This window comes from Oncorhynchus tshawytscha, linkage group LG02 (assembly GCF_018296145.1).
Source record: "Oncorhynchus tshawytscha isolate Ot180627B linkage group LG02, Otsh_v2.0, whole genome shotgun sequence".
Lineage (NCBI taxonomy): Eukaryota > Metazoa > Chordata > Actinopteri > Salmoniformes > Salmonidae > Oncorhynchus > Oncorhynchus tshawytscha.
The window spans coordinates 7,675,693-7,690,737 of record NC_056430.1 but is presented as its reverse complement, the minus strand read 5'-3'; the positions used below and the strand labels follow the sequence as shown (position 1 = coordinate 7,690,737).

Below are 15,045 nucleotides of genomic sequence, written 5' to 3'. Positions count from 1 at the left end.
GGTTTTCAACATAACATATTCATGAGGTTTCGCGCGCTTTCCATACCACGTGAAGATTTCGCGCGAAAAGTCAGTGGTCAGAGAAAAAAACACTTGGGTAGAAGCAGCGGAGACAAGCCAGCAATACACAATGGCGGTGAGTGATTATTATAGAAAATAGTTTTATATTAACATTGCATGCTAATATAAAAGTTCACAGGTGGCTGTTTATCTCCTGTGATTGGTTAGCTAGCTTTGCTCGTGTTCTCTTTTTGCTCTTTAGTAAAGCAAAGAGCAGAAGAACATGTCAGGAAGCAGATTAGCTAGCAACGTTGTCATGCCCACTAATCTTAGCTAGTTTATGTTACTTGCCAATTTAACCAGGCAAGTCAGTTAAAAACAAAATCCTATTTACAATGACGGCCTCACCCGGCTGAAGCTATGCCAGTTGTGCGTCGCCATATGGGACTCACGGTCACGGCCGGTTGTGATACAACCCGGGATCTTTTTATTTATTTATTTTATTTTACCTTTATTTAACCAGGTAGGCTAGTTGAGAAGACCTCTATTTAACCAGGTAGGCTAGTTGAGAACACCTTTATTTAACCAGGTAGGCTAGTTGAGAACACCTTTATTTAACCAGGTAGGCTAGTTGAGAACACCTTTATTTAACCAGGTAGGCTAGTTGAGAACACCTTTATTTAACCAGGTAGGCTAGTTGAGAACACCTTTATTTAACCAGGTAGGCTAGTTGAGAACACCTTTATTTAACCAGGTAGGCTAGTTGAGAACACCTTTATTTAACCAGGTAGGCTAGTTGAGAACACCTTTATTTAACCAGGTAGGCTAGTTGATAACACCTTTATTTAACCAGGTAGGCTAGTTGAGAACACCTTTATTTAACCAGGTAGGCTAGTTGAGAACACCTTTATTTAACCAGGTAGGCTAGTTGAGAACAAGTTCTCATTTACAATTGCGACCTGGCCAAGATAAAGCAAAGCAGTTCGACACATACAACAAACAGAGTTACACATGGAGTAAAACAAACATACAGTCAATAATACAGTATAAACAAGTCTATATACGATGTGAGCAAATGAGGTGAGAAGGGAGGTAAAGGCAAAAAAAGGCCATGGTGGCAAAGTAAATACAATATAGCAAGTAAAACACTGGAATGGTAGATTTGCAATGGAAGAATGTGCAAAGTAGAAATAAAAAATAATGGGGTGCAAAGGAGCAAAATAAATAAATTTATTAAATACAGTTGGGAAAGAGAGAGTTGTTTGGGCTAAATTATAGGTGGGCTATGTACAGGTGTAGTAATCTGATCTGACAGTTGCATCTAACCAGGGTCTGTAGTGACGTCCCTAGTACTGAGATGGCAGTGCCTTAGACCGCTCATAACTAGATGTAAATGTTATTAAGGTTATGGTTTATACATTTTTATTGGCCATGTTAAAAGTGATACAAATCGTTTAATTTAGAATTGTATTGTGCAATAGCTGGTAGTTAGCTAGCTAGTTTGATTGCCAGGTTGTCAGCCATCAGTCGGCGTACGAGCACTCCATTGTCACCATCATAGTTAGCAAGCTAACTAGAGAGACCCTGGTAACTAACTTGAAAATGCAACGTTTCATTTATATAGCTCATGTTCGCTAGCTAATTAACGTTAGCTCTTTGTTTACTACGTTACAGTAGTTACATCTTGTTACAATAACATTGTTATGATATAAGTCATCACATAAATAACTAGTAAAGTTTAGCTAATCGATTTTTAACAAGGGTCTGGGTATTCTCCTCTTTGTCAGGATTCATCTGAGTCATCTCACATGGCGACCAGCCCCAGCCATGGTTTCAGACGGGGAGACCTGACCTCCAGCCCGGGGAGAGACCTGCCCCCCTTCGAGGATGAGTCAGAGGGGCTCCTGGGTGATGGTCCTCTGCCAGGGGAGGAGGAGGAGGGAGATGGGGAGGAACTGATCGGAGATGCGATGGAGAGGTGAGCAAGGGGAGGTGTTTATTTCATTCTAGCTAACTCAACGTAACTCCGGTAAACTAGCTTGGTTACAGTCTTACTGTGTGTTCATCTTCCTTGTGCTGCTGTGTAACATGGCTGCAATAAAAATAGTATTCAATACCTTTTAGGGATTCAATCATGGACACTCTTACTGACAGTTGTGGCTGCTTAGCGTGATGTATTGTTGTCTCTACCTTCTTGCCCTTTGTGCTGTTGTCTGTGCCCAATAATGTTTGTACCATGTTTTGTGCTGCTACCATGTGGTGTTGCTACGATGCTGTGTTGTCATGTGTTGCTGCCTTGCTATGTTGTTGTCTCTCGTTGTGATTTGTGTTTTGTCCTAAATATATATATATATTTATTTTTAATCACAGCCCCTGTCCCCGCTTGAGGCCTTTTGGTAGGCCGTCATTGTAAATAAGAATTTGTCCTTAACTGACTTGCCTAGTTAAATTAATGTATTTTATTTAAAGTGGAATTGATCCTTGTCGTTTATCTCATCCTGACTTAAGATGTAGCTCTTTACATAGTGTTCTGGTTGCTTTTATATTATCACCACACTGATGCCATCTCTCCCCCTCTCAATACAGGGACTACCGAGCCATCCCTGAGCTAGACAGGTATGAGGAGGAGGGTCTGGATCTTGACGAGGAGCTGTCGGAGCTGTCTCCTGGGGCCAGGGCTGCTGCTGAGGATGCCATGAGGAGAAGAGACAGGGAGCAGGGAGGCAGGCTGAGGAGAGGTCTACTTTATGGTGAGGATGTTTATATATTATATACATTGAGATTCAGGGACAAGGAGGGTAGGCTGAGGAAATTAGGATATTATATATATCTCTAGAGGGGGAAACTCAAGAGAGTGCTGTCCTATGGTGTGTATATATAGAGAGTATGTCATGGTAAAGGCCCAGAGAGCCGAATATACTGTCGGTCCTTTAAGTTTGGCCCGTAGTCTTTGTCTATGAAGATACTGCATTAGGCCTATATACTATATCGTATTCTTACGCTGTTGTGGAATGTATGAAGTGTTTTTTTTATTTAACCTTTATTTTACTAGGCAAGTCAGTTAAGAACAAATTCTTATTTTCAATGACGGCCTAGGAACAGTGGGTTAACTACCTGTTCAGGGGGCAGAACGACAGATTTTTAACCTTGTCAGCTCGGGGATTTGAACTTACAACCTTTCGGTTACTAGTCCAACGCTCTAACCACTAGGCTACCCTGTAACTCCAAACCCTGCTGTATCTACGACTTCCACTAATCATTCACCTTTCTTCCCAAACGTTTCTGTTCATCCTAACAGTGAGGATGAGAATTATCCTAAGCTTACCGCGTCAATTAACTCTACTCAATTCTCTTCTTCCTAACAGACAGTGAGGATGAGGATGAGCGCCCGGCCCGGAGGCGTCGCCTGGCTGAGCGGGCTGCAGATGGGTCCGGGGTGGAGGGAGAGGATGAGGAGATGATTGAGAGCATTGAGAACCTGGAGGACATGAAGGTAAGAAAGAAAGAAGAAAAAGTAGTTTTTATCCGTTTTAGTTTTTCAGATTTTGTAAATGTCTTTATTTCCCTGTGATTGGTTGGTTGTAGGGTCACTCAGTCAGGGAGTGGGTGGTCATGGCCGCTCCTCGTCTGGAGATATACCACCGTTTTAAGAACTTCCTGCGCACCCACGTGGATGAGAACGGCCACAACGTGTTCAAGGAGAAGATCACCGACATGTGTAAAGGTATTCAATACAAGTACTAGACTATTCTATCTGAAATTTCTCACAGAGAACAAGGACAAGGACTGGTGAGCTATCAGGACATAGCAGCCAAGGAGGATGTCCTGGTCTACTTCCTGCCTGAGGCACCTACTGAAATGCTGGGGGGAAAAATACATTTTTTATTTATGTAACTAACCAGTGATAATATATTTAAAACTTCCAGAGAACAAGGAGAGTCTGGTGGTGAACTACGAGGACCTAGCAGCCAGGGAGCATGTCCTGGCCTACTTCCTGCCGGAGGCGCCTACTGAGATGCTGAAAATATTTGACGAGGCAGCCAAGGAAGTAGTCCTGGCCATGTACCCCAAATACGACCGCATCGCTCACGAGATCCACGTCAGGATCTGCAACCTGCCCCTTGTCGAAGAGCTGAGATCCCTCAGGTAAATACTGATTTTAAAAGTAGACTCAGTGACACAAAGTAGGCATAAGTGAGGGGGGGGCGCAACAACTTTTTCAACAACAAAGACCGAGGCTAATCTCGTCTACATTTGTTACAGAGCTATTATTTGACCCTGCTGGTCATCTATGAAAGTTCGATCATCCTTGAAAGAGCCATCTGGCCTTATTGGCGATGTACTGTTATAATCTCCACCTGGCACAGCCAGAAGAGAACTGGCTACCCCACATAGCCTGGTTCCTCTCTACCCGGCACAGCCAGAAGAGAACTGGCCACCCCACATAGCCTGGTTCCTCTCTAGGTTTCTTCCTGGGTTTTGGCCTTTCTAGGGAGTTTTTCCTAGCCACCGTGCTTCTACGCCTGCATTGCTTGCTGTTTGGGGTTTTAGGCTAGGGTTTCTGTATAGCACTTTGAGATATCCGCGGATGTAAAAATATCTTTATAAATGTGATTTGAGGTAGAATATTAGAACAATGTGAATTCCCGTGCACAGGGTGATACTCTGTGGGGCCTCTTACACCACACCCTCTATAGGACTAATATAATTGATTTGCCTCTTTCCAATACATTATCCTTTGTTATTTTCCCTCTTGTCCTCCCTAGACAACTCCACCTGAACCAGTTGATCCGTACCAGTGGAGTGGTGACCTGCTGTACAGGTGTTCTACCTCAGCTGGGAATGGTCAAATACAACTGTAACAAGTGTAACTTCATCCTGGGGCCTTTCTTCCAGTCCCAGAACCAGGAAGTGAAGCCAGGGTCTTGCCCTGAGTGCCAGTCCTTCGGCCCTTTTGACATCAACATGGAGTTGGTGAGTCTAGCCGAACAAATAGATATGCTCTAAGGTAGTGGACCAATAGCAATACAGAATCTAGGTGAGTGAACCAATGGAGAATCGAATGAGATTAGAACGAGGAAGTGAAGCCGAGTGCCAGTCGACCAATCAGAAGGGAAAAAAGTGGAATAATAACACTTCTTCCACAGACTGTGTACCAGAACTACCAGCGAATCACCATTCAGGAGAGCCCTGGGAAGATCGCCGCTGGCCGCCTCCCACGCTCCAAAGATGCCATCCTGTTGGCTGACCTGGTGGACCAATGCAAACCTGGAGACGAAATAGTGAGTCTGACTTCTAACAGAACTATGTTTTTTTTTTTTGGTAGTTGGTTGATGTACAGGGACCTGAGGACTCCATTATAACGTATGGTTTCATAGGTAGATGTACCTGAGGACTCCATTATAACGTATGGTTTCATAGGTAGATGTACCTGAGGACTCCATTATAACATATGGTTTCATAGGTAGATGGTACAGGGACCTGAGGACTCCATTATAACGTATGGTTTCATAGGTAGATGTACCTGAGGACTCCATTATAACGTATGGTTTCATAGGTAGATGTACGGGGACCTGAGGACTCCATTATAACATATGGTTTCATAGGTAGATGTACCTGAGGACTCCATTATAACGTATGGTTTCAGAGGTAGATGTACCTGAGGACTCCATTATAACGTATGGTTTCATAGGTAGATGGTACAGGGACCTGAGGACTCCATTATAACTTATGGTTTCATAGGTAGATCTACGGGGACCTGAGGACTCCATTATAACGTATGGTTTCATAGGTAGATGTACCTGAGGACTCCATTATAACGTATGGTTTCATAGGTAGATGTACGGGGATCTGAGGACTCCATTATAACGTATGGTTTCATAGGTAGATGTACGGGGATCTGAGGACTCCATTATAACGTATGGTTTCAGAGGTAGATGTACCATGTTGTTTGACCCCATTTTGAACAATCATGTGTTTATTCATACGAGTAAAAATACCAAAGCAACTCTTCATATTTGGGGCTCAGAGCGATACCTTTTTCATTTTTAAAAATAATATTTTCCCAAAAGTAATATTCTAACTTTTTCCCCCCCGCAGGAACTGACGGGCATCTACAACAACAACTACGACGGCTCTCTGAACATGGCCAACGGCTTCCCAGTGTTCGCTACGGTCATCATGGCCAATCACATCGCTCTGAGAGACAACAAAGTGGCCGTGGCTGAGCTCACTGACGAGGACGTCAAGGCCATCGTGGCGCTGTCTAAGGACGAGCGCATCGGGGAGAGGGTGAGTTAGGAGTACCCTGCTGAGTGAGAGAGATATTTTTGTGCGTATGTGGACACCCCTTCAAATTTGTGGATTCGGCAATTTCAGCCGCACCTTGCTGGTGTGATGTGGTGAAGCGTGCTTCATCACTCCAGAGAACACGTTTCCACTGCTCCAGAGTCCAATGGCGGTGAGCTTTACACCACTCTAGATGATGCTTGGCATTGGGCATGGTGATCTTAGGCTTGTGTGCGGCTGCTCGGCCACGGAAACCCATTTCATGAAGCTCCTAACGAACAGTTCCTTTGCTGACGTTGCTTCCAGAAGCTGTTTGGAAGGCAGTAGTGAGAGTTGTAACCGAGGACGGACTACGCTTTTCAGCACTCGGGCAGTCCTGTTCTGTGAGCTTGTGTGGCCTACCACTTCGTGGCTGAGCCGTTGTTGCTCCTAAACGTTTCCACAGCTCTAGCAGGACAGAAATTTGACGAACCGACGTGTTGGAAAGGTGGCATCCTATGACGGTGCCACGTCACTGAGCTTTTCAGTAAGTCTATTCTACTGCTTGTCTATGGAGATTGTATAAACCGGTCGGCAGTGGTTGTGGCCGAATCCACTAATTTGCAGGGGTGTCCACATACTTTAGTGCTCATATACGTGACAGATGCAATTTTCGGAGACCAGTTTTGGCTCGTGGGTGCTACTTTCAGAACTATTGGCTAGAAGGTCAACTAAAGTACCGGAGAAGCTCATTGTGTAAATGTTGGTTGTCAATACCCGTAGCTAGAAGGGCTTTTAAGAACTCCTTATCTAGTCGTGTTGTCGTTCCTCGTATCATTTAATATACCCTATTTATCCCCTGGTCTGTCTCCTGTCTCTCCGCAGATCTTTGCCAGTATCGGCCCCTCCATCTACGGCCACGAGGACATCAAGAGAGGCCTGGCTCTGGCTCTGTTTGGTGGAGAGCCCAAGAATCCAGGTTTGTGGACAATAGACGAGGCTATTCCCACGTCCCAATTCTACACCCTTTTCCCTGAAGTGTGTTCCACTCCTATGCTTTAACATTCCCTGTAGGGGGAGTGCACAAGTGTACACTTCAGGGGAAGGGAATGGGGGATTTGGGAGCAGAGTTTTGATCACACAACCTGACTAGGAAATATAACACACGCCTCTCGGGTGGCGAAGTGATCTAAGGCGCTGGGTTAGAGCCCAGGCTCTGTCGCGACCGGGAGGTACATTTGGCCCAGTGTCTTCCGGGTTAGGGACGGTTTGGTCGGTGGGGATATCCTTGTCTCATCGCGCCAGCGACTCCTGTGGCGGAACAGGCGCAGTGCGCGCTGACCAGGTCGCCAGGTGCACGGCGTTTCCTCCGACACATTGGTGTGGCTGGCTTCCGGGTTGGATGCGCGCTGTGTTAAGAAGCAGTGCGGCTTGGTTGTGTTTCGGAGGACGCATGGCTCTCGACCTTCGCCTCTCCCGTACGGGAGTTGCAGCGATCAGACTAACTACTACCAATTGGATATCATGAATGGTGGGAAAAAAGGAGTAAAAAAATATAAATACACAACACTATTTAAAACCATCTGCTCTCTCTTCTAGGTGGGAAACACAAGGTTCGTGGTGACCTCAACGTGCTCCTGTGCGGTGACCCCGGTACGGCTAAGTCCCAGTTCTTGAAGTATGTTGAGAAGGTGGCCAGCAGAGCGGTGTTCACCACAGGCCAGGGAGCCTCCGCTGTGGGCCTGACCGCCTACGTACAGAGACACCCGGTCACCAGGGAGTGGACCCTGGAGGCTGGAGCCCTGGTGTTAGCAGACAGAGGGGTCTGTCTCATCGATGAGTTTGATAAGGTGAGGGGGTTCTTTTTATACCCATCTGCTTGTGATATTCACATTTCTCATGAGTAGGGTGGGGAGGGTCTCTTCTGGTCAGGATGGGGATGGGGGGTGGTCTCTTCTGGTCAGGATGGGGGTGGTCTCTTCTGGTCAGGATGGGGGGGGGTGGTCTCTTCTGGTCAGGATGGTCAGGGGGGGTGGTGTCTTCTGGTCAGGATGGGGGGTGGTGTCTTCTGGTCAGGATGGGGGGTGGTGTCTTCTGGTCAGGATGGGGGGGTGGTGTCTTCTGGTCAGGATGGGGGGTGGTGTCTTCTGGTCAGGATGGGGGGTGGTGTCTTCTTCAGGGGTGGTGTCTTCTGGTCAGGATGGGGGGTGGTGTCTTCTGGTCAGGATGGGGGGGGGTCTTCTGGTGGTGGTGTCTTCTGGTCAGGACGGGGGGGGGGTGTCTTCTGGTGGTCTTCTGGTGGTGTCTTCTGGTCAGGACAGGGGGGGGGTGGTCTTCTGGTGTCTTCTGGTCAGGACTGGTCAGGGGGGTCTTCTGGTGGTGGTGTCTTCTGGTCAGGACGGGGGGGGGGTGGGTCTTCTGGTCAGGGGGGTGGTGGTGTCTTCTGGTCAGGACGGGGGTGGTGGTGTCTTCTGGTCAGGGGGGGGGTGGTGGTGTCTTCTGGTCAGGACGGGGGGTGGTGGTGTCTTCTGGTCGGGGGGGTGGTGGTGTCTTCTGGTCAGGGTCTTCTGGTCAGGGGGGGTGGTGGTGTCTTCTGGTCAGGGCGGGGGGGGTGGTGTCTTCTGGTCACGGGGGGTGGTGGGTCTTCTGGTCAGGGGGGTGGTGGTGTCTTCTGGTCAGGGGGGTGGTGGGGGTGGTGGTGTCTTCTGGTCGGGGGGTGGTGGTGTCTTCTGGTCGGGGGGTGGTGGTGTCTTCTGGTCACGGGGGGTGGTGGTGGGCGGGGGGTGGTGGTGTCTTCTGGTCGGGGGGTGGTGGTGTCTTCTGGTCAGGCAGGGGGGGGTGGTGGTGTCTTCTGGTCACGGGGGGTGGTGGTGTCTTCTGGTCAGGACGGGGGGGTGGTGGTGTCTTCTGGTGGTGGTGTCTTCTGGTCAGGACGGGGGGGGGGGGTGTCTTCTGGTCAGGCGGGGGGGGGGGTCTTCTGGTCAGGACTGGTCAGGGGGGGACCATGAGATTTCCCTGAACATGTGATGTGACCAGGTCTAACTCTTGGCCCCACTCGAGATGTGGGTAACGGTATGAGGCTTAACAAAAATCTTCCCTGTCCAGATGAACGATGCAGACAGGACCAGTATCCATGAGGCCATGGAACAACAGAGCATCTCCATCTCCAAGGCTGGCATCGTCACCTCGCTCCAGGCACGCTGTACTATCATCGCTGCTGCCAACCCTATCGGTGGTCGCTACGACCCGTCTCTGACCTTCTCTGAGAACGTGGATCTGACCGAGCCTATCGTGTCTCGTTTTGACATCCTGTGTGTGGTCAGAGATACTGTGGATCCAGTGCAGGTAAAGCTGCATATCAACTAGCGTCCGAATGCTAACTTCCTTCATACATTTTTCATATTTTGTAATATTGGTACAAACTGGATTGTAATATAACTACTGTTGCTTAATTGATACTCTACAAAAACCCTGAAAACTTGACAACTCTCATCAGACCTTAACCTCTCTCGCTCTCTCTCCTTTTTACTACAACAGGATGAGATGCTGGCTCGTTTTGTGGTGGGCAGCCACATTAAGCATCACCCCAGCAACAAGGAAGCTGGCATGGCTGGCTTGGAGGAAGTGGTTCTGCCCAACACCACAGACGTGCCTCCTATCCCCCAGGAGCTGCTGAGAAAATACATAATGTACTCCAAGGAAAGGGTCCGGCCCAAACTCAACCAGATGGACCAGGATAAAGTGGCTCGTATCTACAGCGACCTGCGCAAAGAGTCCATGGTGAGTCTGTGACTAGTCTAGTATTGCCACAATTACAAAAAGTCTTGTTAGCTATTGGCTATTCCGAACAAACATGAAAAAAGCTGTGTGAATCGGGGTTTGAATCCTGCGTACTACAATCCTGTTAGCCGGGTGAGTTTTGATCCCAGAGCCTAGAGACAGGATTAATGACACTCATGCGACAGACCTGAACAACCGTAATGCGAATTGGAATGTCTTTTAAAAAAAAAAAGAATTTTAAGAATGGATCTTAACCCTGGAATCAATAATAATCAATCGCTTTGTCTGCTGTAAAGGGAGTGTCAGCATCCTGCTGTTGGATCAATAGTGAGTCACAGCTGGATGTCTTCTCTAGGCAGCTGATTTTATTTGGTTCTGATCACATCCCTGTTAGTGTACTGTCTTGTGTGTTATTAAATCCATATTATTGCTGAGTAGGAGACAGACAGGCTCCCCGTCACATCGAGTGTCTCATCATGGGTTTGTTATCAGTAATAGATCTATGTCTTCCTCTCTAGGCGACAGGCAGTATCCCCATCACGGTGCGTCACATCGAGTCTATGATCCGTATGGCGGAGGCCCACGCCAGGATGCACCTCCGAGACTACGTAGTGGAGGACGACGTCAACATGGCCATCAGAGTCATGCTGGAGAGCTTCATCGACACTCAGAAGTTCAGCGTCATGAGGAGCATGAGGAAGGTAAGCACAGGAACGGACTCCTCGACCTTAGGGGCCTCGGGTCCTCGACCTTAGGGGCCTCGGGTCCTCGACCTTAGGGGCCTCGGGTCCTCGACCTTAGGGGCCTCGGGTCCTCGACCTTAGGGGCCTCGGGTCCTCGACCTTAGGGGCCTCGGGTCCTCGACTTTAGGGGCCTCGGGTCCTCGACTTTAGGGGCCTCGGGTCCTCGACCTTAGGGGCCTCGGGTCCTCGACCTTAGGGGCCTCGGGTCCTCGACCTTAGGGGCCTCGGGTCCTCGACCTTAGGGGCCTCGGGTCCTCGACAAAAGTTCACTTTCAATGGATATGAATTGGTGTCTGGGAAACCAGTCCTTGGAGGAGGCTTGCTAGTCACTTCCTCTAGTGACATCCTGAAATCAACCTGTCTTCCTCCCTCGTTTACTGGTTTTCATACAGGACAACTGGCTGCTGTTTACTCTTCTTCTTCTTCTCTAGACGTTTGCCCGCTACCTGGCGTTCAGACGAGACAACAACGAGTTGCTGCTGTTCATCCTGAAGCAGCTGGTGTCAGAGCAGGTGGCGTATCAGAGGAACCGGTACGGAGCACAGCAGGACACCATCGAGATCCCAGAGAAAGACCTGGTGGACAAGGTAATGAGCTGTTAGTTAGTCATGGTGTTGTCTTAACGAATTATGTAAAATGTCTTCCTCGGTAATGTACTATTATACCAAGCTGCTAATCATGGTGCCATCTCAATAGTCTGATGGTTTCGTCTCCTCTCCCTCGTCTGTTGTCTAGCGAGATGCTAACCTTTGGCATAATCTCAATAATGTCAACTTGATTCAACTCTGTATCTATTTCTATTCTTCCCCTGGGGGGGGTGGGGTGGGGGGATGAGAGAATATGTTGTTGTCAACACTGCTATAGTTTATTAATTGTTGTTTGTGCTCTCTCCTACCCCAGGCCAGACAGATCAGCATCCACAACCTGTCAGTGTTCTATGACAGCGACGCGTTCCGATCCAACAAGTTCTCTCACGACATGAAGAAGAAGCTGATCCTGCAGCAGTTTTAAATCTGTTTCCTGGGTAAAAAAAAAGAAGAAGACTAGCCTCTGTCTGTGTTCTAAATTCACCCTTTCCATATGTAGTGTACTACTTTTGAATAGGGCCCATAGGGGTGTGATTTATTTTCTGGGGGGGACACAGCCTGTCTGGATGTGTAAATAGTTGTAAATGTTTGTCATCCTGTTGTTGGTTAACAGAAGAATCCTAATAGGGAACAAAATGGCCCAATTTGAATGCTATCAATGTTACAAATTGTATCTGTTAATGTACCAAGTTTTGTGAACGTAGCCTATATACCTTCAATCCAAACTACTTTCTACTTTTACATTTTGGAACAAAGCTTGTGTGTTTTTTGTAACAGACTTTTTGACGTGTAACTGAGTATTAATGTCTTATTTTTATTAGATAATCTGACCTGAAATCAGATTATCTTCTGGCCACTGAAATATGATGTCATATTATTTTCTTCTGGACCAATGACTTTCTGATGACCTTCATGACTTCCTGTTCTGGTCTGTGACTAGAATTCTGGGATAATGTTTTGGTAATAAATGTCATTTGTTGAAGCATGTCATCACCCTGAATGTACTGAAGACATGGATCTCCGAGTGGTGCAGCCGTCTAAGGCCCTTGCATCTCTGTGCTAGAGGTGTCACTACAGACCCTGGTTTGATTCCAGGCTGTATCACAACCAGCTGTGATTAGGAGTCCCATAGCGTGTCCGGGTTGGGCCGGGGGTAGGCCGTCATTGTAAAATAAGAATTTGTACTTGCCTAGTTAAATTAAACAAATAAATATAGGTCCTTTTTAAGCTTAAAGGGCATAAATCGACCTTTGTGGACGATTGTCACCTGCCCCCACTGTAAGGCATCGACATCTGTAGGTGTAGTGGTGCGTGATCTCTGATAAGGAAATCGCACGTTTTTTTTTTGCTGGCCTGAGGTCGACTGTCATGCTAAAACCGCAGAGGATACTATTTACCAAGGCCCCTCTTTCCAATTTTTAAGAAATGACCTTTCCTACATGTCTCAGTAGTTGGTATTCTGGCTTTACCTTGTGATGGGGCTTTTGCGTTACGCTGAATACTCTCCCACTTTCTTACCGACAGATTTTTCTCTTGGGTGTTTTCAATAGGGTGTTCAGTACATTTTATCTTTACTAATGCAAATTTTGTTGCCAGACTAGCATACATTTGAGAGAACGGGTTCAGAAAATAAGGTTCGATTTAAAAGAAATCCATCTAAATATATGCATATTCATCTCTGTTTAATCATCAAAATTTGATTTTTTTTTTTTTTAAATACTCCCCGTCTTGTCTGTTATTCAGACTCATTATTTAGACTCATTATTCAGACTCATTATTTACTCATTGGGGGGTTAGGAAAGTATGTTTGAATTATATCTGGTTTGGAAAGCGTTTACAAACACAATTTATTGAATCAAAAATAGTGGCTTGATTCATTTGAGAATTGCCACATTCAGTTCTTATAACCCATGGTAATGTAGGGAGGTTAGTGTACATAGAATTTGATTAGTAGGCTATACCATCCTCTGTTGCCTGCTCTAACCAGAACTGACGACAGCCAATTCGGGCTCAAACTGTTAGGGCTTGGTCTGCACTCCGTTCCGTGACGATTTTATTGAACTAGTCCCATTTCTCAGAGGGTGCAGCAGACACCCATAACACCCAGAACCGTGGGACATGGAAGTGCTATCTGTAGACACCTACATTTCTTAAATCTCCACCCTGAATGAATAGCAGGTGATTAGCATGCTATTCTCATGTATAAGTTCAAGGTCAAAATACTCAGAGAGAGAGAGAAGTGCATAAAAAGAGAACAACGTTCCATTTACATTTGCTTAACTCCGTATGACTACCAGCAATTTATCTTCAAATCAAATCAAATGTATTTATATAGCCCTTCGTACATCAGCTGATATCTCAAAGTGCTGTACAGAAACCCAGCCTAAAACAAACCCAAACAGCAAGCAATGCAGGTGTAGAAGCACGGTGGCTAGGAAAAACTCCCTAGAAAGGCCAAAACCTAGGAAGAAACCTAGAGGAACCAGGCTATGTGGGGTGGCCAGTCCTCTTCTGGCTGTGCCGGGTGGAGATTATAACAGAACATGACCAAGATGTTCAAATGTTCATAAATGACCAGCATGGTCCAATAATAATAATAATAATAAGGAAGAACAGTTGAAACTGGAGCAGCAGCACAGCCAGATGGACTGGGGACAGCAAGGAGTCATCATGTCAGGTAGTCCTGAGGCATGGTCCTAGGGCTCAGGTCCTCCGAAAGAGAGAATTAGAGAGCGCACACTTAAATTCACACAGGACACCGAATAGGACAGGAGAAGTACTCCAGATATAACAAACTGACCCTAGCCCCCCGACACATAAACTACTGCAGCATAAATACTGGAGGCTGAGACAGGAGGGGTCAGGAGACACTGTGGCCCCATCCGAGGACACCCCCGGACATGGCCAAACAGGAAGGATATAACCCCACCCACTTTGCCAAAGCACAGCCCCCACACCACGAGAGGGATATCTTCAACCACCAACTTACCATCCTGAGACAAGGCCGAGTGTAGCCCACAAAGATCTCCGCCAAGGCACAACCCAAGGGGGGCGCCAACGACATCATTGATGACATCGTCGGTGCATTCGGAAAGTATTCGGACCCCTTGACATTTTCCACATTTTGTTACGTTACAGCCTTATTCTACAATGGATTAAATCATTTTTTCCCCCTCATCAATCTACACACAATACCCCCATAATGACAAAGCAAAAATATGTTTTTAGAAATATTTGCAAATGTATTAAAAATACAAAATTGAAATATAACATTTACATAAGTATTCAGACCCTATACTATACTATTGGGTATGACGCTACAAGCTTGGCACACCTGTATTTGGGGAGTTTCTACCATTCTTCTCTGCAGATCCTCTCAAACTCTGTCAGGTTGGATGGGGAGCATCGCTGCACAGCTTTTTTCAGGTCTCTCCAGAGATTAGCTACAACACATTTGTGGATGTCCCGTCATGGTATGATATATTTTACAAAATGTAATTTGTAACATTGTAGGAATTGCACTTTTGTAACATATCATTCCATGATGGACACCCACAAGTTAATACAAAACATAACATGTCATACTAAATAGGGTGTCTAAAAAATAATAATACGATATGCTCTGAGACCAGGTTGCATCTCTACAGCTCTTTTATCAGAAAACCCAA

The 15,045-nt window shown here is 46.5% G+C and overlaps 1 protein-coding gene across 1 annotated transcript; it reads left to right on the top strand.

The window, feature by feature from the left end:
- Positions 1-5: 5 nt before the first annotated feature.
- LOC112222032 (DNA replication licensing factor mcm2-like) lies at positions 6-12,359 on the top strand. The gene is made up of 16 exons (XM_024384576.2): positions 6-136; positions 1,788-1,978; positions 2,587-2,750; positions 3,366-3,493; positions 3,586-3,724; positions 3,927-4,146; positions 4,767-4,974; positions 5,148-5,282; positions 6,100-6,291; positions 7,153-7,246; positions 7,867-8,117; positions 9,373-9,612; positions 9,805-10,047; positions 10,566-10,748; positions 11,222-11,377; positions 11,691-12,359. Exons 1-16 carry the CDS (start codon positions 131-133, stop codon positions 11,799-11,801), a joined length of 2,661 nt encoding a protein of 886 aa, XP_024240344.2. The 5' UTR covers positions 6-130; the 3' UTR covers positions 11,802-12,359.
- The last annotated feature ends 2,686 nt before the right edge of the window (positions 12,360-15,045 follow it).

Excerpts from the sequence above, each read along its gene's own strand:
- LOC112222032 (XM_024384576.2), top strand. Across the intron at positions 1,979-2,586 it reads ATCGGAGATGCGATGGAGAG|GGACTACCGAGCCATCCCTG; the intron begins GTGAGCAAGGGG and ends CTCTCAATACAG. Across the intron at positions 3,725-3,926 it reads GATCACCGACATGTGTAAAG|AGAACAAGGAGAGTCTGGTG; the intron begins GTATTCAATACA and ends TAAAACTTCCAG.